The sequence below is a fragment of the Callithrix jacchus genome, chromosome 4, assembly GCF_049354715.1.
Source record: "Callithrix jacchus isolate 240 chromosome 4, calJac240_pri, whole genome shotgun sequence".
NCBI classification, from domain to species: Eukaryota; Metazoa; Chordata; class Mammalia; order Primates; family Cebidae; genus Callithrix; species Callithrix jacchus.
In genome coordinates, this window is record NC_133505.1 from 134,343,599 (window position 1) to 134,369,905 (window position 26,307).

At 35.5% G+C, this 26,307-nt stretch overlaps 1 protein-coding gene across 5 annotated transcripts in view; it reads right to left on the minus strand.

Annotated features, from left to right (window-relative positions):
- The window catches only part of THEMIS (thymocyte selection associated), a 226,526-nt gene that overhangs the window by 110,922 nt on the left and 89,297 nt on the right, over positions 1–26,307 (minus strand). For all 5 annotated transcript variants that reach the window (XM_008995003.5, XM_054254420.2, XM_054254422.2 and 2 more), the window contains exon 4: positions 8,792–9,840. In XM_008995003.5, the coding sequence (XP_008993251.4) occupies positions 8,792–9,840 (1,049 nt within the window). The remainder of the gene's footprint in view (positions 1–8,791; positions 9,841–26,307) is intronic.

The following is a 26,307-nucleotide window of genomic DNA, read 5'->3' on the forward strand; positions in this document are numbered from 1 at the left end:
AAAAAATGACATTTACATATATTTAAGCAGATTTTAACAGAAAAATAAGATTCCATTTCTGGTTGCCTTCCTTAATGAAACCATATACATGAATAATTCTACTGACAGTCATTTTATATGCATAAAATAAGAAATTTGCAAGTGTGGATAGGAATTTTAAACGTAAGCATAGATAGACAAAAGACTGAAGACTGAGCTCAAAGGCACTTGAACATTAAGAGTTAAGGAAGACTGGAGAAGAGCCACCAAAAAGGATCAGAGAAAAATACAACCACTGCAGTATAAAGAAACCAGGATGGCACAATATTCCAGAATGCTAAGAAAGGATTTTAAAAAGTAGGTAGTGTTCAACTGTGCCATATACTACCAAGTATTCAAATAATATTAGGACTGAGGGTTGACCATAAAATCTGGCAACCTGAGAATCATTGGTAACCATGACACACCTCATATACCCCTCAGCCTAAATTACCTTATCTGCAAAATAGAGATAATCACAGCGTCCATCTCATGGATCAATGTGGAAGATTAAATGAGATTAATACATGTAAGCACCTGGTATAGTGCCAGCCCAGTAATGAGCAGCTGGTGTTTTTATTACAGAAGATTGAGATCAGTTTGGATCACAGACCTTTGGATATTTTATTATTGAACACAGGATGTCTGACAACCTTGTGAGAATTTTGTTGGAGCAGAGTCTAGTATAAATGGAAAATACAGAAATGATTTTAGCTGAGCAGAAAAGCTGAAATCAGAACCAATGAAGAGAACAATAGCTTGGATAGTGTGGTTCTCAGCCTTGGATAACAATTGGGAGAACACATCTTACATGATGTTGTGTTCTATCCTATTTCACAACTGGTAATTGCACACTTTTAAGACATTAATTACAATTCTTAAAAGCATTTGATGACAACAAATTTTTATTAAGGAAAAATGGTATGTAAAGTTTAGTGATCTGAATGAGCATAATGTCACAAGTCAGAATAATATTTGTATTTTTTCAATTACACTAAAAGAACAAATATTTATTCCTTTTATATATTGTTTGACTTCATAATTTTACAATCAGCCCTTTTCAATTTTGTGTGTGTTTTCATAAATAGCAGTAGATTTATTATACATTTCTTGTGGTCTTTAATATACAAATTGATTCTTGTTTGGCTGATTTTGTAGTCAACAGCCTTCTGATTATAGAGAATTCCTCTTATTTTGTTCTCTTCTCATCAGATCTAAAATTGTCTCTGTAATTGGCTCATGGTAAATATCTCAAATGAGAGTAATGGTAAATATCTCAAATGCTCTCATTTGAGCATTTGAGATAGTTTCACCTCTTACTAAGAGGCTAAAAGTAACTTGTCTTATTAGAAGTGTATCTTAATTAAGTATTGCTTAGAAAGTTTCTAAGACATCATGATCATATTGAGGTTAGATTCTGGACGAAGTATATGAAAAAGTTTAGGGCTGAGAGTTTTTCCTTAACGCATGCATGAACCTTTTCTTTATAAGTTTTTAGAGATTTATGCACCCTCTGGTCTCTTAAATTTAAAGTTCATTTTCACTTTCTACTCTCTTCTATTTCTAAGAAAAATCTTTTTCTTATTATGTTTTTTACTTTTCAAAATTTGGAAGAAAAATACTGATTTTAGGAAGCCTATTTTTAGGCATTCTTTCATAGCCATCTTGTGCTTATTTTCTATCCTAATATTTATCTAGCAAAATTTGGTTTTGGAAGCAAAGCATAAATATGTCTATTGATGTAGGTCTGATGATATCAATGAAAATATCACCAAAGATTAAAAGTAATGGTTAGCTTGCAAGAAACTGGGGTGTTGTAGCAAAACTTATTTGCTCAAATATATAACTTATGTCTTATCAATTTATTTTTAGGCAAGATTTTTATTCTAAAATGAACTCACAACTGACAAATATAGAAACGGAAAATTCAGATAAATCTGTTACAAAAAACTGCACAGCCAACTGGAACTTATCTCTTCTACTTTTCTTCAATTGCCCTTTTGATTTTTTTTATTAAAAAGAAAAATTGAAGGTAATAAGCTCAAACAACAGGAACGTAAATATCTAGTGAGCCCACACACAACTTATTGATTACAGGAACTAAAATTTCTATAGAGATAATAAAAAGTTGGCAATTCAAATGCCCTCACTTTATACATACTGTGTTTTGAACTGATCATTCTTCTGTTATTGCCACCATTTCAAACAGGAATTTCCAGGTAGTGGACATGTCAGTAAATGAAAACTATTACAATTTTCTTATAGGCCAAAAATATAATGCAAAGTAATTTAGTCTAAATTTTGCTCAAGCCTTTTGCCAATCTACTGAGAAAATAAATAAATTTTATGAATTCACATTTTTTTTCCTGCCAAAAGAGTAATACTCAGTAACACTGAAAATATAACATCACATATCTGGTGTTGTTTTTGTTCTTGACACTATAGATAAGAGTGGGGAAACAGTGGTAACTAATGTTTTTAATCATCGCCCCCAATGTGAGAACATTCTCAGTTGTTCTATAGTTCAAAGAAGACCAAAATTTTAGTTCATTCAAATATTTCCATTTGGAAGTGTACTCCAATCATGCCAGAATGAAAACCACATTTTTTAGCCATAAATTATCTGGAGAAAATTAGTATTTTATTATTAGTGTGATGACTTGTTCATTGTTTCTTGAAATTTCCCTGAAATCAGGTGATATTTCTGAATATTTTAGTTTAACCAATTCTTTTTCAATTAAAACTCAATTATATCAATCGAGCTATCCAGACAGAAGTAACAACATAGTACATGTCATGTACTATGAGCAAAACTAAAATTTAGATCATTCCTCTCTCACTCCAGAAGCACAAAATGCTTGTAAATATTCCACACGTGCCATCGGGCAGATTTGTACTTTTGAGATTTCAGCTATAACTCGTTTGGCTAACTCTCAACCCAGCACTTCCTTTATTCATCCTTTGCCCTCTTCTCCCACCTTTTTCACTTCCTTAGTTTTCTGTCTCACTTCCTTAGTTCCCATGCAATTACTAGACAGCAGACCTCAGGCAACTAAAAAACTGTGATTTATTAATCTGTATGTGTCTTGCCTTAAGGAAAGCTCAAATAGTCATTTTTAAAAAATGCTAAAATTGGCCGGATACAGTGGCTCACCCGTATAATCCCAGCATTTTGAAAGGGTGAGATGCGTGGATTATCAGGTCAAGAGTTCCAGACCAGCCTGGCCAAGATGGTGAAACCCCATCTCTACTAAAAAATACAAAAATAAGCGAGTCATGGTGGTGGGCACCTGTACTACCAGCTACTTCAGAGGCTGAGGCAGAGCACTGCTTGAACTCAGGAGGTGGAGGCTGCAGTGAGCCGAGATCGCATCACTACACTCCAGCCTGGGTGACAGAGTGAGACTCTGTCTCACAAAAGAAAAAAAAAATGCTAACATTTTATCTCATAGTCAAAATTTGTCTATTTGTTAAAGGAAGTTCAAAAGTTCCCCTTTATTTTTCTTATTTTCAGATTCAAAAACCCAATATTTAACTATGTCCATATCCCACCTTCATTGTGTTGGGTCTTTCAAAAACTCTATAACAATAATCTTCCCTAATTCAGAGGGAAATAAGAATTACAGCTCCTATGTTACATGAAAAGGACCTACCACGGGTTGAAAGGTGTGTGTTCAGAAGTTCAGAGTTAGCTACAAATTCAAACACTCTTAATGTATTTATATTACATCAGGTTAATGAAAACAAAAAGAAGTCACATCGTTTGTGACCAAACCCTATTGATAACAAACAAGTGGATATAATACTACTCCTCTAATGATCTAGATTTAGCCCAGGAATGTGGATTTCTCTAGCACATTTTAGCCACTGTAACTGTCACACCAGATCAGACGTGACAATTTAGCACCAGCAGCAGCTGCTGAAGTGTTCTCTCTGCATTTCCCAGAAACCATTGCTTTCCTTCTGCCTTTTTCAGCCTTCATTCTAATTCTGGTGCAGGATTTTATTTTCCTGCTCATTTCACAGTGCCTTGCCATTACTGCCTCCCTTGCTCTTTGCCTTAATGTCTCCTATGGGTGTTCTTGTCCAACAGAAATCTAGAAATTCAGGAAGCAAAGTGGACACTTGGGCATTAAATGGCCAAACAGAGTTAGTGAAATACAAGATTTCTGGTCCAGCTGCAGTCTCTGAAGACATGGAATATCTCATCTTTCAACCAAAGGTTTGTTTTTCTGTCTGGTTATAGGCCCTTTCATCAGAATACAGAAGTTGCATTTCTCCTGTGTGGCACTCAGAAGTCATAGCTATATATATCCACGACAGGCAAAAACCCCAGTGAGGATATGTTCTTCCAAACTACCTGAAACCACTTTTGACATAGAAACCAAACTTTAAGGAAGGAGAATCTACCAGACAACATTTCTATTTAGGACAGAATTTCAGGCTCAGATTCATTTATTTAGTCACTTTATAATATTGTTTCCATCAGATTAAAAATTCAGATGCACAGATTCTAAAGACATTCTTTCTGCATTATGTCATCGACCTAAAGGACATTTTGAGGAGTCCCTTGGCCTATTCCCACCCCTTTGTTAGATTCCATAAATATTCTCACAAACAGTTAACTATCACATTTAAAGAACAACTATAATATTTCACGTAAAACCTCATAGGTCTTGAAGTAGGCTGTCATCCTGTTGGTAACCATCCCCCCACTCTTGGCCTTTCCAAACTGAAATTATAATTCTATAGTTTCTACAGAAATATATTCTTTTCTTTTTAGATATTGATAAGGCTGGAGAACAATTGCCAGTCTTACCTTGGAAAACAGTTCTTTCTGTTTCCACAAATTCCTGTAACCTGTCTTCATGTATTCTTAATTTCCAGATTTTTTAGATGAGCTTATAGTGTTCACGACCAACAGCAGATGCCTGCTATAGGTTAATTTGGCTGATGCGGAGTGAATTTTAGATTCTTATTTAGACTGCCCATACCTCTGTCTGTTACTTAACAATGCAAGAAACGATTTAGTAAAGTTAATGACCCATTGGGAAGGCAAAAGTAAATTCATATAATGAAGCATCTAGGACTCTTCTCTGTGCATGTAAAACAGCATTTTAATGAGCTAAACGAGTTTGAATATTTAAACCCTGAATAATGCTTACCATTTGTTATCCAAATTTAAAGCAATGTTCCATATATAATCCATAATCTGAGAGGCTTTTCAGTGGCTGCTTCCTACCCACAAAGTATAAAAAATGTTCTTCAAATGCACACATGATAGAAGAGGGTACATTATAAATATCAGAAGAAACATAAAAGGAATATAGGAAAGAATGACTTTGTGAGAATAAGAAATAGTTGCAAGACTTTTTGGAGTAGATTATGACAGAACTGAAAGAGCTTCTGTTTAAGTTCTATAAACAATGTACTAAGCAGATTCCTGCCTTCACGGTGAAAAATAATTGCTGAAAATAAGTAGGTCAGTAGGTCTAAATACAGGCAAATTATAGCATCCTTTGACATTTTAAAGTGATTTCAGAGAAAATATAATGCTTTATCACATTAGAATTAAAGGAACTATTCATAAACAAAGAATTGTAAACTCTTCTCAACTGTCTGATAAATTCTCAACCAAAGCAGAGATTCCCTGACAGAATCACTGACATAATTTCCTATCTTCTGCTAAAAACATTTCAGTGACAAGAAACCTGTTCCACATATTACACCAAATTTGTCCTCCCTTTAACTTTCACCCAGTGTCGAAGATGTTATAATGGAATATAAGTCTATACTCTATCACAAAGCAACTATTTGTATGTATAAAATAATTAATATCATCTAGTATCAAGTCATCCAATTTCAGAGTATCACTCAATGTCTTAAACAATTTTTAAAATAAAAATGGCACCGGAACCTCTTAACATCTTTAATAGCTCTTTACAAACTCCAGTTAATAGTCACTAGAGTGGACTCAGAATTGAACACTAAGAATCCATGTGTGATCTGACCAGTTAAAAAAAAAAACCAGGAATTATTAAGTATCTGGAATCCTACTGGAATTCCAGTAGAGTGAATTTCTCTCCTAATAAAACACTTAAACCATTTTTATCTGATGGTCTGGCAAAGAGCAATTTTTAAATTTTTAACCTTTTCTTCCTATGAGTGCTTTCTGTGTGGTCTAGTATTTTTTCTTTTTCCGTTCTTCCTGATGGTAGTGGACATGTATTATTTGTATCTCAATATCTTCACATCCTGCAATTCTATATCTCTAGATAACTAGAGGCAAACATCCTCATTCTCCCCCCAACTGCTGTGGTTTAAATGTTTTATTCCCTCCAAAATCCATAAGCTGGGAACTTAACACCGTTGGAAGGGGGGGTTCTAATGAGATGTGCTTATGTTATGTGGGCAGAGCCCTCATTAATGGATTAATGCTACTAAGAAAAGGGCTTATGAAAAGGTTTCCCCCACTTCTGCTGTGTGACAACACAGCATTCCTTCTCTCCAGTGAATGGAACAATAAAAGGCCATCTTGGAATCAAAGACAGAGCCTGCTGGCATTTTGATCTTGGACTTTCCAGCCCCCGGAACCTTAAAATAATACATTTCTGTTCTTTATGAATTACTCAGTCTGTGGTATTATGTTATAATAGCACAAACAGATACCCTACAATCATGCCTCTAGTTGGAGTAAGCAATAAATTGGTCGAGTCAGGAGATGAGCATTAATCCAGTCAAGGTCCTTTCCTTTTTAAATTTTGAGCCAAAGAGATTATCTTCTTCTGTAGGTTTGAAACTATGAGAAGTGAAATGCAGGAACTCCTAGAAGGCCTGGGGAAAAAAACCTAAGAAAGTTAGCCTGGGAAAAGAAAGCCAATATGGAGTTCTGGTTCCAATTATTCCTGAAGCTTAGCTGTAGCCTTAGGTTCTCCATGGGTGCATAAGCTAATAAATTCATTTAAAGCAAAAAAAAAAAAAAAAAAAAACTTTTCCAGCAAAACTAGTAGTGACTTGCATATAGATTTTGCTATCTACGGTTTTTACTTATTCCTCTTTCTCAATTTGATGTTCTATATTAGCTTTCTATCATTACTGTAATAAATTATTAACAACTTAGTGGCTTAAATAATACAACTTTATTATTTTTCAGTCCTCTAGGTTAGTAGCTGGCATGTGTCCCACTAGCTAAAACCAAAGTGCTAAACTCCTTTCTGGAGACTCTGGGAAAGAATATGATTCCTCATCTTAAAGAGGCTTCTAGATGTGTTCCTTAGTTCAGGAATCCCTTCCTCCAGATTTAAATGCATCAGTGTTGGATCTCTGACCATTCTTATGTAGTTACATGCCCCTCTAACCCTGATCTTATCTGAAAAGATTTTTGTAAGGACTCATTAAAGTGGACCTACCTGGATAATCTAAAATAATCTCCTCATCTTGATGTCCTTAATTTTAAGCACATGTGCAAAGTCTCCTTTGCCATGCAATGTAACATATTCATAGGTTCTGCGAATTTAGGCATATACATATTTGATGAGGGTGGAATCATTCTGTCTACCACTAAAAAACAAGAAAGGCACTTCATTTCTCATTATTCAGTTCAGTAATAAAAATATGTTAAACAGGAGAAGTCAAAGATACCCTTCACAATGACAGCAACATGTTAATCAGCACTATTTGGAAACCATTGTATTATATCAAATAACTCTTTCAAAACTGTTTTTCTAGGGAGAAAATTTCTGCTGGTTTTATCTTTTCATGAAGATGCTTTTGGAGATCCTTACTGGATTTCCCCAGCTACAATCAGAATGCAATCTCTGAGATGTAGAGATAAAAGTATTTCCATATCCATATAGTTGAAGCCTAAGGCTGCTTTATTCCTGAGCATAGAGAGTAAACACAGCATCTCTTTGTTTTACTAATTGCTTTGTTTCTCTAAGCTGCAAGTACAACATCTGCCAGACCAGAATGCATTCCTTCCACACACCACAGAACCACGGCTGGATAAACGACCTACACATCATGGTGTAAGGGCAAACACTTTGCAGGCAACCAGAAGGCAGTTTTCAAGAGGCAAAGACCACAAATGGAAATGAAGCTGAATCACCCTCCAAAATCTTTACAGTGGTTATGGAGTTGTTGATTCTGTAATGATTTCATACTGTCTGCAGTTTTATTGATTTTGTTTTTCAATAGAACTGTTAAAGATTACAATTCTAAGATAAGCAGAATGTGGGCAGATGCTCACATTCTCACACACAGTTCTGCCAAGATATTTTTACATCTTTCTGCACATAAAACAAAATGAAGACATGTGCTATAGATGCATGCTACCAGTAACTCCCCCACCCCCACCATCACCATCCCCAGAAGAAGGGAGTTTACTGTATGGTAATTTCCTGGATGAGATATTAAATTTTACTTAGAAAAAAAATTAACAGCACTTCTAAAAAAAAAGACATTTGCTTCTAAGGCACTTTATAAAATATTCTTAATTACCAAAAACCATTGAAAAGGCAATTTTAGTCATCATATCCAAATGTCATCTCTGCTATTTCTAATTCAATATTAAACTTCATGCCACATCAAAATATAAAATGCTGCAACAGCTTACATACGGTTGATGTTAATTCATCTACTGCATATCAGAATAGCTCATTGCAAATATGGCATGAAAGAAAGAAAAGTAAGCAAAACACACTCAGAAAAGACTTGAAACACATTGCCTCAAGGAAAACACTCCAGAGGAAAGATTGCAAAACCATAGCCTTACCTTGGGAGACTTGGGCAGGTCCGCAGTCCTTCCTTCTGCTAAGGTTAGCAGGGTTAACTTTGTTTCTTCTACTGAGGGATGTTTGGGAGGGCGAGGTGGAGGGTGTGAGGCTGAGCTTTCATATCTCCGCATCATGTAATATTGCTCTTCAGTGATCTCTTCTACCAGAGTCCGGACTAGAAATGGTTCTGCATCCCTAGAGAAATTACTAACTAACTGAACAGTCATATTCAAGCGGCCCACAGGAATTTCCCAGCACTCCGCAGGGTTGGCAAAGTCACTTATGAGTAGGTAAGAGTCTGTGATGTTCTCCTCCAACTGCAGTCCTGGTGTAGCAGCCAGCACGTCCTCTTCAATGGAAAGATCCCTGACAGACACCTTCACATTGAAGGGCAAGCGGAACTGCTTACAGAGCTCAGAAATTGGGTACTGCTTCTTATCATGAATCACCTCTACAAAACCTCCTTCCATGTACAAAGGGAGCAGCACTGCCTCATAGGATTTTTTGAGAATTTTTTCACAGGCCAGAACATTCACCACTTTTTTTATTCCCTCACACAGGACTTCAGCCATCTCTGAGTGATGCACCAGAAACTGGTCCCCAACCGATACAGATGACAGCTTGTCATGAGGGGAATGAAAGGCTTTGGTGGCCACCACATGAAGAGGCTCCTTTTCACTCTTAGCGATCTCTAGGTCATAGGCCGTTGGGAACTCCCTCGGTCGCCGCTTGAACTTGCCTTTATAGCTTGTGGGGATCAAGAAGTGTCTTTTAGGAAAATTGCTTCTAATTTCTGAAGCTAAGATTCTTGAGGCCTGGTACTTTTTGTGAATCACAATGGTTTTTCCAGGCTGTAAAATGCTTTGGGGCAGGTGGTTTCCTTGAGGTGCTTCTATGACTTCAGTCACTATGGGGAACTCTTTACTGGTCATTTCAAAAAGGTCTTGTGTTGATAACAGCTGAAGAAACCAGTTAGCATCAGAAGAATCAGTGATGTCTTTGACTTCGACATCTAGACTGGGGAGGATGCGGACTACATCCTTTCGAACTGAAAAGAAAAAAAAATCACTATGATATTTTGTACTTCAAACTGTTTGCTTCAAGATACTCTCCTGGTGCCATAAATTTCTTTGTCAATATAAAGAACTCAGATGACCATAATATATCATTTCTTATGTGTGATTTTCATTTTTTTTTCAAATTTTAAGATGAAAGAGATTGAATAGAAAACCAATACCCATAAGTCCATACTCAGTTTAAGAAATGGCAGTAGCCAATACCTTGGAGCTCTAGGAAACCTCCTCAAAATCACATCCTCACTTCTACTGACACACAATCACTCTCTTGATTCTAGTGTAAAATATTCCTGTGTTTATATGCGTACTTTTATCATTTGTGACATACATACGTGTGTGAATATGTATGTAAATATGTTCATAAATTTTATATGAAGGTTTATAAATTACTAGGTCATTTTAAGTCAGGCTCTTGAGGTCTAGACTTTATTTATCAAATTATCATAGAAGAAAGTTTTGACCAAAAACATATATATATTCTTTATACCAAATCATATCCTGTGAGATGAAACAATACCGCAAAATCATGATACAAGCTAGTTGAGATTAATATATGAAAATAAATACGAAGATGCAATATTTTTCCAATGTCAAAGTTATTTCTTCCTCCACTGGTGTTATATTATACCTGCCTACAAAAGGAATGGTGTAGAATACAGAGGAGCCATTCAGAAGCCCTAGGTATGCTGGAGGGTACTCACCAATGTATTCATTGCCTTATGCATCACTGGGGTTAATGGACATCTGTATTTTTTCCAAGCACCCACTGTTTCATGAGTCTTTCTTTGAGACTACAGAGACACTTAAAATATTATCCTGCATTTACTTATCTGTTCCTCATATACTACCTAACATAGTATCATTATAAATGGTCCCGAATTAATAAACTTATGTATTAGCCAGGCACTGTGTCTCATGCTTATAATCCCAGCATTTTGGCAGGCTGAGGTGGGAGAATTCCTTGAGCCCACGAGTTCGAGTCTAGCCTGGGCAATATAGTGAAACTCTTGTCTTTGTACAAAAAATAGAAAAAAATTAGCTGAGCCTGGTGGTATGTTCCAGCTACTCAAGAGACTGAGGTGGGAGGATCGCTTGAGCTGAGAAGAAAAGGCTGCAGTGAGACATGATCACACCCGCTGCATTTCAGCCTAGGTGACAGACTGAGACCCTGTCTCAGAAAATAAAAATAATAAATAAATAATAAAATTATGTGTTAATATTGACAAGGTATTATAATAGTCTATATTTTCTTGATAATTTGCTGACATAAGTTTTATAGTATTTTCATGACCTGGCATTGATTTGCAATATCTCTAGCCACCCTTCTGTCATTTTTTCTTCTCTCCATGCTTTTAAAAATGAACAATATGGAAGACTTACAAGATAGAATATCTTCTTATAAAATGTTACATATATTACTTTTAATATTATTAACCATTTATGCAGCATCAAAAACCCTATGATTGACATAATATTACTTATATATCCAGTGTAATTATAGATTTTCTGAAGATGCAGCATGAAAAAACGTATTATTTTCTTGTAAAAAAAATAAAAAATCAGTGGTTGCCTATAAGCTGAGGGTCTGTAAAATCATAAAGAATTTTTTAATTTTTAGGAAAAAGAGAAATGGCTGAAAGAACACGTCTTACATTAATAAGTTATTTTATAAAGTTTAGCATATACTAACTTTTGACATTGTTCCTACTGGCTTCCCTGAACCTCAAGATAAGTTTAGAAATTAAAATCCTCATTGTTTGAATCAAAATGAACTAGGTTTAAGAATTCTAGAGCTAGCTCTAGGTAGGTTCATTCCTCAGGTCTAGGGAACAGCTAGAGATTGTTAGAATAGATCCCATCAAGAACTTCCTGAGAACTCTGAATTGATACACCAGAATATTAGAGTTTCAACACAAGCCAGTTCCCAATCTTTCTTTGTACACAGTGAGTGCTGTGGGCTAGGAATAGCTTTAACGCATTGGAGGACTTTGCTGCTGCTGGAGGAATCATACAGGCTATGCTCTCTAAACTCTTGAAGTTTTGTATTCAATTACTGACCTATCTTCAATACTTCTGTGCCTAAATCTACTGAAGTAATGCTAGCCTATCTTATTTTACTTAAGATACCAGTAGCATTTGACAAAGTAGATTAGACTCCCTCTTCTCTGATACACTTTTCTCACTTATTTTCCTCTTATCTCACTTGTGATTCTTCTCGGTTTTGCTGGATTCTTCTCCCTATCTCCACCCACCCTTCGCACACACCTTTAGGGTGTCTTGGTTCTCTTTTTCCCTCTCTACACTCACGCCTACACTGATCTTAAGTGGTCTTATGTCTTTAAATATCATCTCTATGCTGATGACTGCCCAAAGTATAGCTCCAGTCAAATCATTTTCCTGAATGCGGTATGTCTACTTCAGATCTCCTCTTGGACATCTAATAGATGTCTCAAAATTAACATGCCTAAACTGAAATCTAATATTCCCCCAAAATCTAAGCTATGCTGTCTTCCCAGTCTCAGCTTTTGGAAACTCTTTTCTTTTTTTTTTGGTCTATAAATCTCAGAGATAGCCTTAGCGTTTCTCTTTTTTAACACCTGAAATCTCTTACATCAGGACTATCCTGGTCTAAGCCACGTTATCACTTGCATGGCCTGTTGCAGTGGCTTTCTAAACAGTATTATTGCAGTCACATCTGAAAAGGGAAGGCAAATATTATTTTTAGATGCTAAATAAATTATGTCTGTCTTCTGTTTATAAGCCTACAGTGTCAGTCCTTTCACTTAGTGTAAAAGCCAAAGTCCTTATCTGGCCCCTGGCACCAGCTGGACCCCATCTGCCACTCCTGTCTCACTCTGACTCTCCACTGTCTCCCAGACCTCCTCACTGTCAGTCAGATCTTTGCATAGCCTATTTCCTCTGGCTGTTACATTCTCCACCCAGACATGTTCACAGCCAACTCCTCTTCTTCAAGTTTGCTTAAATATCATCTTGGCAATGAGACCTACTCTAGATGCTCTATTTAAAATTGCAAGCTTCTCTTCTATTTGCCCTTTTCTGTTTCTCTGTGTCATGTCACCCTCACCTTCTGTCATTCCATATAACTTGCTTTTTTATATTATGATCATTGCCTATTGTTTGTTTCCATAAACTCAAACATATGCCTTCCCAGAGGCAGAAGTCTCATTATTTTCTTCATCAATACATCCCAATGTCTAGAGTAGTGCCTGGCACATATTGGATACTCAATAAACGAATTAGTGAATAAAAAGTAATTGCCAGAGCAAAGTCCATGAGTGAGTATTAAAGGAAGCAATTCAGTAAACAAATTCTACATAAAATTTCATTGGAGAAAAAAATGTTTTCAATGTTAAAATTTCTGCTACTATTCACAGCAAGTATTGCATATTTAAGACATGTCTCTTAAGGTTGCAATTTAACTTAATCAGTGGCTGTTCGATGCAATAAATACTTGTGTTGTTTAATTTTCACAACATAATAGAGATACTGAGGTATAAATATATGAACTAAGTAAGATATATTTCATCTAAATTTTTTTTAGTAAAAAAAATTAGGCAAAATCGTGACATTTATGCCTAAAGAGAAGATTCAATACAGGGAAATAGCATGTGTGGTGAAAATCAACAACTCTTCTTAGATTAACCAGAGAATTGAGAGAATTGAGGTCACAGGGCAAACCACCACTCCAGAAACTAGACAGGTAGGTGAATACAAACAGTCATAGCTCACTGGAAGCAAAAATCACTGCTGGAGGCAGCACCTGGAAGAACACAAGGGTACCTGGCGACTAATAGTGGAATCATTTAAGAGATAAAACTCCCAGGGTGGCAGGAGCATGTTCAGGAGGACCTCCCCTACTTTTCTGAGTCTTACTTTCAGCGGCCCATCCAGGTTCTCAGGGTGAAAACTTGTGCTTCTGGCAGAGTGAGAGAAAAAGCAACCATTCTGAAATATTCACAGAACATTCTGTTCTCCTTAAAAAATGCCTGTCCTCCAGACCCCAGGTCCTGGCGGCCCCCAGCCACTGCCCACACAGCAGGGACAGCAGCAGGCTCATTGAATCGAATGAATGTAAACTTCGTCATCTGTGAAAAATCTTTATCTTTTTTTTCCATTTTGTTCTGTTTGAGGGCTCCTGTTTTGTTTGGCGAAAGAGCGATGGCTGCCAGGGGGAGTATCGGGGAGCCCTCGCTGCAGGCGGGGTGGGGGGCTTGGGGGCGTGCCGGTCCCTCGCTCTCTCGCCCATTCTGTGTCTCACATGCCTTTTCTTTCAAAATTGGGATCCTTTATGTTGAGCCAGCCAGAGAAGATAGCGAGATCTAAATCTCTGCCAAAAAAACCTTTAAAATTATAAAACACAAAGAACTAAGCAGAACTTATAAAATTATATATTTATGTCTCTATTCTTCACCCGCACGCCTTCCTGAACCTGCCTATCTGAGGATAAAGCAATTCATTTTCTCCCACCCTCGGCCCTCTTCTTGTTTTTAAAATAAACTTTTAAAAAGGAAAACAAAAAGCCTGTCCTCAAGGAAAACTATTTTAGCACAGCCTAACCAACTTGTGTTTTCCCAGAGCCTAACTGTGATGAGGAAAAAGAATTAATTACCCAACCAAGTCACTTCTAATATTCTATGTGGGGAAAAGGCAATACCCAACTCCAACCTCCTCTGTACTTCCACATAAAGGAAGGGGAATACCCACTCAAGCCTCCACCAGGCATTCTGTTTCTTCCAAAGGGGACAAAAATGCTGGGAAACTTCTGAAGGTCACAGCCTAGAGACACAGGCTCATTAAAAAACTGAAACCTAATAATACCATTATAGAAATCCCCCCTCAATACCATAGGACCATGTCAACAGTGCTCCTGTATAAAAACAGGAAATTACAACTCAAAGAATGGCATTTAATACAGTACCTAAGGAGTCTCTGGAGACTAAAGTCAACAGGGCAGACAAAAACAAGAGCGCTACATGAAAATGTAGCCACCGACACCTCCCATTATAGTAAACTATAAACACAGCCCAATTTCCATAAAGATAAACATAAAATATCACATTAAAAACTATTTAACACAGTTTTGTTTTACCTGAGACATCATGTCTCGCTTTCAAAAAAAAAAATTACGACCTATAGTATAAGGCAAAAAAGCACACTCTGAAGAGACAAATCAAGCACCAAAGCCAGATTCAGATATAGCACATATTTGGGAATTATCAGACCAGGAACTTAAAATTTAATTAATCATGCTAAGGAGTATAATGGACAAAGGGGACAACATGCAGGGAAAGATGGGTGATGTAAGCAGAGAGATGGAAACTCTAGGGTAAAATCGAAAGGCAATGATAGAAATTAAAAACAGAAAAACAGTCTTTGGTGGGTTTCTCATTATACTGGACACTGCTGAGGAAAGAATCAATGAGCTTGAAGATATGTCAGTTAAAAACTTCCCAAACTGAAAATAAAAATAGTAAAAAAAACCATAATACCCAAGAAATGTGAGACAATTGCAAAAGAGAGAGTATATATGTCCTGGATATACCAGAAGGAGGATACAGTGGGCATGGAACAGAGGAAATATTTGCAGTAGTAAGACTGAGAATTTTCCAAAATTAATGAAGTTTCAAAACATTAAGCAAAATAAATATTTTTAAAATCTGCACTTAAGAGTATCGTATTCAAACTTCATCAAATCAAAGACAAAGCAAAAATTGAACCAGAAGGGAGAAAACACCTTACCTATAGAGGAAAAAGGATGAGATTTACCATGGAGTTTCTTTGGAAACCGTGCAAGCAAGAAGAGAATGGAGTGACAAATTCAAAGTGTTGGAAAAAAACCAGCAACCTTGAATTGTGTATTCAGTGAAATCATCCTTCGAAAGTAAAGGAGAAATAAAGACTTACTTATATGAATAACAGTTGAAGAAATCTGTCACCATCAGACCTGCCTTACAAGAAATATTTTTAAAACATTCTTTAGAGAAAAGAAAAATGATAAAGGTAAGAAACTCAGATGTACACACAGAAGGAAGAGTGTTGGAGAAAAAATAAATGAAGGCAAAATAAAGCGTTTTCCTTTTCTTATTGTTAACTGAAAACAGCCTGTTAAAATAATAACTGTGGCAATATTTTGGATGATTACAGCTCACAGATAAGTGAAATGAATGATAGTACTGTTTTAAGAGACAGGAGGGAGGAATTTGGAAGACTTTCTTAAGATAACTGCAGTACTCATGAAGTTACTAGTGATATTTGAAAGTGACATATATTAGTCATAAATATATGTCATACAAACTCTAGGGAAACAACTAAAATGTTTTTTACAGTATAATTGATATGCTAAGAGAAAAGAGAAAGTGAAATCACATAAAAGCCCCAATTAAAACTACAGTAGGCAGAAAAGGGGGAAAATAGCACATTTAGTTTGAGGATGAGGATAAAGACGTTTTATGAAAGGCATGGCCAGAACACGAGACTTTCAGAATGAAAAGTAATTGCAGGCCGAGAAAGAATAGGAGAGAGTATAATTCAGATGGCAAGGACACCATGATCAATGATAAGAAGGGAAATTGAGTATTGTCAGTAATTAACAAAAAGTTCAGCATCTCAGGATGTTGAATTAGAACATAGGGACTGGATGGGAGACTCACTGAGAGAAACACTATGAAAATGAATTGACACTTTGAATGCTAGGATGAGGAATATGTAACTACTTCAGGAGGAAATACAAAATATTTTGGATTAAGAAAGACCAAATTACAACCAGGAAATTGGTAGATTAATCTGATAACTCTATGGGAGGAAGAATTGAAATCAGGGAGTCTACCTTTCTTTCTCTACTAAGTGTCGTGAAACCTGTAGATATCCAATTTACTAGCAAGTAAATCTGCCTCATCACTTTTGCATCAACTTCGAATTTTTCATATTATTCTCTCATGTCTGTTAATACATTAAAATAAACCTTTTTTGTTTCTGTTTTACTATTCTCTTGATTTTTGTATATGTTTTATGTTTTTCATAGTCAAAAGTTAAAATAAAAACTCATTATTTGCATAAGGTTACCTAGAATTTGGCAATGACATCCTCAAGTTTTTAAACTGAAATAGGTTTCATTAATTTTTATGGCACATATTATATCTAAGAATCTCTCCTAGAGAAAAATAAGGACACCAACACTTATAGTGCTGTTTTTCTTACAAAACAAAAGGTGCCATGCCTTTATAGAAATATTTTAAAATATAGGAGAGGAAAAGCAATTAAAATATTTTATAGATTTATAAAAGTTTTAGATTACTATTGCTTTTGTTGTGGTATATTATAGTTCTAATCGTGTATGTGTATGTATGTGTGTGTGTGTGTGTGTGTGTGTGTGTGTGTAATTCTTTAAGCAAGCCTTTGTTATTTTACAACTGGGAAAATGTAATTTCCTCTTCATAAAAGGACTAAAGAGTACAAGCTAAATTAGGAAATGTCACTTTCCAAAAAAGTTCTCTTTGATTCCAAAATGATAAAGAGATAAGAAGGCAACACCAAGAGCGTGAGAATGAGAGACATTCCTGGAGGTTTTTATGACAGGTTTTTCGGTTCCAAACTACACCAAAGTAAAAACATTGTGTCCTTATCAAGCTTTAGTTTAGACTTCCCAGAATTTCTTTTTGAGTGAACATGAATTATTCTTGCTGGGTATGTTTTCTTTTTATCCAAAAGGAGCTCCTGTGAAAAACAATTTTCATTCCATTTTTTTCTGAAAGGCTAACAGGTTACCTCTTTAGATTGCTGAATTGTTTCACTACGTTTTTTGGGGGGGAAAGTCTCTTCACAGGGTGAATGCTAATCATAATGTGGTGCTTTTCTGTATTTCCCACTGCAACAACCCTCTTAACTAAGTTTGAATTTGAGGAACCCCACTAAAAATTGTCTTTGAAGAAAAAATAAAGAATTGCCTTTAACCTTGGTTGGTAATGGGCAACATATGATTCCCTGGATACTTAATATTCAATTCTAGAATACTCTTGGCTTCAGCTCACTATGTAAGGACCAGTCTTTTGTGACTGGTCATAAATTAGTACAGGGTTGGAAATCTGCTGAGACACTCTTATTCAAGACTTGAAGATAATATGATATTTTCTACATATTTTTCTCCAAATCAATTTTATAAATTCTAGATCTATAGTTTCTCCCAACTTCTAGTTCCTCCATATGCTTTAATAATAGTAATCTGTGTATTTGTTAGGCATTTTTACCGTTTAATCTTTGTCATTTACTTTCTAAGACTATGGTTGTTTTTCTCAAAAGTACTTTGTGAACTTCATCTTCATCTTTTACCTACTCAATGAATTGTTCAGTTACATATTTGCATTGCATTATAATCTTTGTTATTGGATTAACTAATACTTTCTGAGCTCTGCCTTATTACTGACTTTTAAATTAAAGTGTGCTTTACAGTTAATTCATTTGATCTCAATTTTCTTTATGGATATTCTGTGAATTAATTATTTTAATTTATTCAACTTCATTTCAACTTAGGAGAAGCTTTACTGTGATTTTCTATTTTCTTAGCTGGTTCTCTTCTGGTTCATCTGTTGTCCATATTTCTAATCAAAGAGTGCCTTTTGAATGGCTCTGTAACTTCTGTATTAGAAAAATATCATCATAACCCTCACTGAGAAATCAAGAGTTATTTAAAATGAATACACTTGCACTTGACATTGGTTTATTCATAACACTACTCTGCCTTTTACATTTTAATTTAGTTTATAAAAATCTAAGAAAAGAGAATAAACACCTTTTAGATAACATAATTTCCATTGATGTTTTTAATGATTAGTTTTATATATCAACTTGGTTAGGCTATAATATTTTAACATAATTTTTAAACATAATTTCCATTGATATTTTTAATGATTAGTTTTATATATCAACTTGGTTAGGCTATATTACCTGGTTATTTAATCAAACACTAACCTAGGTGATGATGCTGTAAAGATATTTTATACTTGTAGATGTCATCTACAGTCAGTTGACTTTAGGTAATGGATGTTACCCTCCATGATGTAGGTGGTCTTTGACTAATCAGTTGGAGGTCTTAAGAGAAAAACTGAATTTTCCCAGAGAAAAGGAAAGTCTGCCTCAAGACTGCAGCATTAACTCATGCCTGAGTTTTCACCCTGTACAGCCCGTCCTACAGATTTAGATCTTATCAACGCCCATACTTGCATGAGCCAATTCCTTAAAATAAACAAATAACACTGTGTATATTAATGTACAAGTAGGTATATTTAGCACACATATATATTCTGTTTATCTGGAAAATCCTAATAAGACATTAATAGTTGGTCAGGTAAAAATAAATATATACATAATAAAAACTAGGTACCTTCCTCTGCTTGCTGTATGATATTTCTATTAACAGTAAGACTACACCTTAAAGGAACAAAATGAAACAGGAGCTGACTAGAGTATCCACTGGTACTAAATATCATGTTGTCATTGTATTTTCATGGATGCATTATGAAAAGCATCACTAACAAAAATTGAAACTATATGAATATAAATGATATAAACTTTGGTACCATGAAGTTTATGTTTTCCTAGGCTATTGAACTCATAAATGTCATCATAATAAATCAAATCTGGATATGGTGAGTGAGAAAACCCCCATGCTACCTAATGAGGAGCTTTGTACTGTGAAACATAAATATACATGCATAAACAATGTGTTTGTTGATTTATTCATTCTTTCATATACTCGACTTATTGAATGCTTACGGAACAGTTACTCTATCTCAGGCATTGAGGAGCTACACATACATAAGAAATTGCGATATTTTTATAAATTATAAAAGTTATGTTTTACTAAATATATTAAATTTATAAATTATACTTATTATTTAGTGGGCTTAGCAACCAGTCTTTGGAGAAATTTTAATAGATCCAGGCAAAACTCTGGGCTAGGACTAATTTAATTAGGTAATGAGGTTTACGGCTAAAATAGATATCTTTTCAATCCTTTCTCCCATCAAATATACCACAGGGGTAAAAAGTCAAACAAGAAAGTTTTTTTAAAAAGGTTCAATGATTCTAAAAGATATCTGCAATCCTGAATCTAAATGAAGACAGAAATCAGAGGGAAGAATGACAAATGACTTGGCAGAATAGAAAAAGGAATGCCTCTTTAGGAGGCTGAAGCAGGTGGATCACGAGGTCAAGAGATCGAGACCATCCTGGTCAACATGGTGAAACACTGTCTCTACTAAAAGTGCAAAAAATTAGCTGGGCATGGTGGTGCATGCCTGTGATCCCAGCTGCTCTGGAGGCTGAGGCAGGAAAATTGCCTGAACCCAGGAGGCGGAGGTTGTGGTGAGCCGAGATCACACCATTGCATTCCAGCCTGGGTAACAAGAGCAATAGCTCCGTCTCAAAAAAAAAAAAAAAAAAAGAAATGCCTATGTGCCTGAGGAGCCAAAATCCAAAGAAAAGTGAACCACTGTTGTCCCATAAGACCTCCAAAGACAGAATTTGGAGACTTAAGGCCCCTGGAAAGCAAAGGGAAGCTAGGGTGCTAAAAACACGGGGATTATTCAAACCTCTGAAAAATGGTTGAGCCCAGGTCTCCACACTAATCTAGGGAAGATAGGTGAACACCCCTTCCACCTCTCTGCAGGAAACAGTATATACAGGACCTCAGAACCCTGGAAACCAGACACAGGTTAGCAGGAGGGAAGCATAGGATTGAAAGTAAAGGAGTTAATTCTAAATCTATAAGTGCGAATGGTGAGATCTTCAGTTCCTTCCCCATTTAGCTCCAATAGCCTCAGAACCCCCTGAAGAAACCACAAAGATTCTTCTCAGGTGAAACTGAACTCAAAAAGGAAAGACTCACAAAACCTAAATTTGAGGACTGCTCCAGTGAAAAGGCTGGCATGATAATATCTAAAAATCATAAACACAGGGCTTATATAGAAATAGTGAAGGTGCTTGTAAATTTTTGTTTAAAGTGACCCCTGTAAATATGAACATATGACAAATAATCACAAAGTATTTGATAAAAACATTGAACACTCAATAATAAACCACAACTTTAAAAAAAAGGAGCCCAAAAAGAGGGAGATAAAATGTAGTGAACTACCGAAAACTTAAAAAAACTCTCTAAAATATTCTCAGTGAGATAAGATGTTCTATATTAAAAGCAAGAACGGTTTAAAATATGTAAAATGATGGAAGAAATAACTCTTGGGAATTAAAAATATAACTGAAATTAAAAATTCATTAAAACATTTGGAAATGTAATTAAGAAAAATTTCCCTGGAGATAAACAAAAGACAAAAAGACATAAAATAGAAAAGAAAGAAAACCCCAGAAGATGAGTATGGGAATTTCAATATGAGGTGTGAAATTAAAGACAGAGAGAAGAGAAAATATAATAGAGCAGATATTATCAGAGAAATTATTCCAGACATGAAGAACCTAAATATTCAGATTGATAACTGCCATCACAATGAAAGAACAGACCCACACAAGTCACATTATTGTTAAACTTCAGAATACGGGGTATACTATCTCCAAGGCAATACTGGATGGGAGAAGATAAAGGAGTAAAGTTTTCAAACTTCAGAGGGGAATTTATTTTCAATCTGGAATTCTGTAAGTAGCCAAACTATCACTCTTATATGTGTTTAGAATTTTTTTTAAATATGCAGGCTCTCTAAGTAACTGCTAGTCCATGCATCGTTTTCAGGAAGCAAGTGAAGGCTGGCTTCCATCAAAATTGAAGGAAGTCAAGACAGAGGGAATTAGTTATTTGATTTCAGAAATAGCTAGTCAACACAGACACAAGTGACAGGGAACCACCAGGATGATTGTTAAATGAAATTCCCAATACAGAACCTATGCAGTTGGTCTCATGAATAAGCAATTCCAACTGGAACATGAAAATGAAGAGTTACAAAGGAATACCTTCAGGAAAATAAATTAATAGAAAAGGTAGCCTTCCTGACAGTTTGGGCTCTGTGGAAAATTTCACTGGCCTTTTTTTATGGAGTTGTTGAAGAATGTTCTTAAGACTTAGGATAAGACTGAAGAAAATCAAGCAAAGAAAATGATAAGGTCATCATTACAGAAAAACAGTTATGCAGAAATGGAATTATACTCATTATAAACCACTTGGTTAAGCAGTGAATTGTTACAATAATGAAAATATTAATGCTTAGCTATAACTTACAATATACTGAGAGAATAGGGAAGGAGAAGTAGGAATATAAGAGAATTAAGTCTTCATTGTCTTATGTGAAAGTCAATAGTTACTATTTTAAAGTTGATGACTTGAAAAGAGCAATACTCCTTTATTATTTAGAAATGTACCAGAAAGTAGGGGAAAAATATATAAAGGCATTACCTAAAAAGAGCAGTATATTAGGAAAATTCGGCCCTTGTGTCAAGGCATAAAGGTTTGCTGATAAAGTTGTTATAATTCTTTTTACTATTTGACTGTTTGGACTTTGATAAATATTGAAATTATTTTTAAAAATTAAATGAGAGAAAGAGGAAGTCTCAGAATTCTAAAGACCAAAGTGTTATTTTTCTGCTATTCATCTATCACTGATTATACAATATCAGATACAACCTTTCTGATACCACTTTTCATTTGTGTGATTTCATTCCTCTGCATATTTTATATATCTGGGCTAAAATCATACCCCCAAAAGTTGGGAGGCATTAAGGTTTTTTTTATAAAAGAAAGGGAGTCATACAACTCTGAAATTTCACTTAGGGAAGAACTAATTGTCAATCTATATGTCAAAGCATGATACATTATAAAAGTTTTAATGGTCAAGACCTCTCTTTTTCGAAGGCAAATTTAAATAGCTCACTCAGTTTTCTTCATTTGCAAATATTATGTATTCCATTTATTATGCTATTGAATTTTATCTTCCTGAGAAAGGCACAATACACGTTATGAAGTGACATATATAAGACTAGTAGTTCGAGGTTTGCACTGTTATATCTATCTATTTTCCAAAGAGGGATAATTTTTTCTAAATCATTACATATGTGGTAAGGGTTGGGAGGTTCAGGCCTATAACAGAGGTTTTGGCTAAGTTTCCAGACACAAATACTTTATTTAAACACTTTCTGTTACTTTTATTTTTTATGAAGCTCAAATTTTCACATTAATAATTAAAAACTGGTAATAGGAGCAGAATTTCTTATATTCTCTCTTATCTTATTTATTGGTTATGTTCTCTTTCCAGCAAATCAATATTTCATGGCTCCCTATAGTTCTCAGTATTTTTCATCTTGCTCTTTCCCCTAAGATCTCCATAAAACTTCCTATTCCCTGCTCAGACCTACTCTTTTTCTTGTCACTTTGGAAAGGAAGCACTCTAGCCAAGAATTTGAACTGTGCCTGACATTCAAGGCCTGTAGAAAGCAATTCAGTAATGTTTCTTGACTTCAAGGCAAGTTTGAATCTTCAGTGTAAGAAACAATCATGTAGGCCGGGCGCGGTGGCTCAAGCCTGTAATCCCAGCACTTTGGGAGGCAGAGGCGGGTGGATCACGAGGTCAAGAAATCGAGATCATCCTGGTCAACATGGTGAAACCCCGTCTCTACTAAAAATACAAAAAACTAGCTGGGCATGGTGGCGCCTGCCTGTAATCCCAGCTACTCAGGAGGCTGAGGCAGGAGAATTGCCTGAACCCAGGAGGCGGAGGTTGCGGTGAGCTGAGATTGCGCCATTGCACTCCAGCCTGGGTAACAAGAGCGAAACTCCGTCTCAAAAAAAAAAAAAAAAAAAAAAAGAAAAAGAAAGTAACAATCATGTAAAACAAAACCATGATGGATTCAAAACATGGTCTACATTTCATACTTGGGGCAAAAATGCCTACAACAGTAAAAATTTTTTAAATCAGGTATTTGTGATAGACACCCATCCTCTATTTCCAGGGAATATTCTTCAGTAAATACACATGCAAGCCAGTCCCATACAATATCTGTCCTGAAATTGCTGTACAATAGGAACTAATGTTTAAAATAATCCCTATGAAATTATAATTAAAATTGAAATTTAATTTAAATAGCATTAAAGAATGGGAATTGGACTAAAACTGAAAAAGGGAGGGCTGAAAGAGCACTTCTTACATTAATAAATTGTTTTATAAAGTTTAGCATACATTAACTTTTGATTTTGTTCCTGCTGACTTCCCTAAACCTCAAGGTAAGTTTAGAAACTAAAATCCTTGTTGTTTGAATCAAAATGAGCTAGGTTTAAGAACACTAGACCTAGCTCTAGATAGGCTCATGCTATTTCTCAAGTCTAAGGAACACCTAGAGATTGGTAGAACAGATCCCATCAAGATCTTCCAGAGAACTCAGAATTGATCTACCAGAACATTAGAGTTTCAATGCAGCCAGATCCCAATCTTTCTTTGTACATGGTGGGTACTGTGGGCTAAGAATAGCATTAATGCACTGGAGGACTTTATTGCTGCTGGAGAAAGCTTACAGGCCATGCTACGTAAACTCTTAAATTTTTTGTATTCAATTATCGACCTATCTTCGATACTTCTGTACCTAAATCCACTGACAAAATGCTAGCCTATCTTATTTTACTTAAGATCTCAGCAGCATTTGACCAAGTATATTAGACTCCCTCCTAAAACTATAACACTTTGTAAAGGGTATTATTTCAACCAAGGGCTTTCTTCTGGGTCTTGGTTAACATCAATTCACAGTTAAGTCCTACTTAAACAAATATGTTAACCTCCCCTGATTTTCTGATGGTTACATTCAATAAACTGCACTTCTATCCAGTAGATCAAGCCTGAAGACTGGGAACAAGTTTGGCCTCTTTCCCCTTCCAATAGACCTTCACATTTTGTTCACTGTAATTCTTAAATACCCATAAAGCCCAACTATGTTTTCTGTCTTTCCCACTGATGTCTCTATTGTACAAATCTATACCCGGGCACCCAACTGGCCTCACTACTCTCCTCTATTCTTGTCTCTCCCTCTTAAAGCCTTTTACTGATTTGCCCTTATGACAAACTTAGCCTCTTAGCATATATTTCAAGACCCTCCATGATTGATTCCACTCACCATTGCATATGGTCATATTAGTTTCAACCCCTGCCCTCTCCATTTTTTTCCTCACATCAGCTATATTAGAGTTCCCATCTCTTGCTCACCTGCTTCCCCCACACTGCTCCTGTTTTCTCCAATCTTGCCCCCTTCTTCTTGGCCTGGTTACCTCCTAGCATCATCTGAGTATTCCTTTAAATGCCATTTCTTCAGAGAAGCCTTCTTGCTTCCTAATTTAATTTATTAAATGTTATAACCACCTTATCCGTGTGCTTAGGTTCTGGGTTTACCCTCATTTGTAACTATGCAATAGGCAGGAGATGCCAATAGTTTTAGAAAGTAACAAATTTTAAAATGAGAAAATCCTACATATTATTTATAAAAATCAAAGAAATCCAATTACTCATCTCAATTGCACAATTAGGGACTAACAGAACATTAATGTGGGGTCTAAAATTTGCTGTGGCCTCAATTTTTTGTAATACTTTTAGTATTCATTCAAGTGGAATTCCTTACCTGTACCTTTAGTTCAAAATGAATCAATTAATTTCTAGTTAAATAGTTGTTTGTGACAGAATTCAGAATAGATTAGAATTAGGATAGATTAGAATTCTAATACTTACCAAAAGATTCATATTGATTTTTAAATAATTGAATGTGGCCAACAGTATTAATGGGAGCAGAGTAAAATGCATTTTTTAAAAGATACCTTAGGATGACCATTTGAACAATTATTTTTACATACTGCTTTTTATCCTCAACTGCATAGCATAATAGTACCTTAATAAAACCTTAATTTCTCTCTCAAAACAACTTCAAAAGGTTGGCAGAAGAGTATCATCATTTTCTTTGCATAAACGGAGTTTAAAAGGTGCACTGAAACCCACCACCTATTAAGTTATTGATCTAGAATTAGAATCTAGGTCTCCAAGTTCAGGACTCTCTACTCTCCATCCTACTCATGTGTCATAATCCTGAAAACTCAAGGTATTAATAACTTTGCAGTAAAAATACTCTCTCTGGATATTCCTATTTCAAAACACAAATAATGCTATGAAGGCTGCATATTAAAACTTGCCTATGTGTGAATTAATTTAGCTATCATTTTCCCTTAAGACAGAGGAGCTCTGGGCTAGGAGAGATTTGTAGCCAATAATGGGTGGCTGGAAAAATAAAAAGGCCGTCAGAAAAATAGAAGGAATGAATGCGTTAAGGGAGCTTTGCATATTTACCTCTTTTCTTGACTACCTCCATATAAAAAAAGCCTCATTCTAACCAAATGTGTTCTATTTTTTAAAGTAGCTCTTTTCTAGCCATATTTAACTGGCATGAATAAAAAT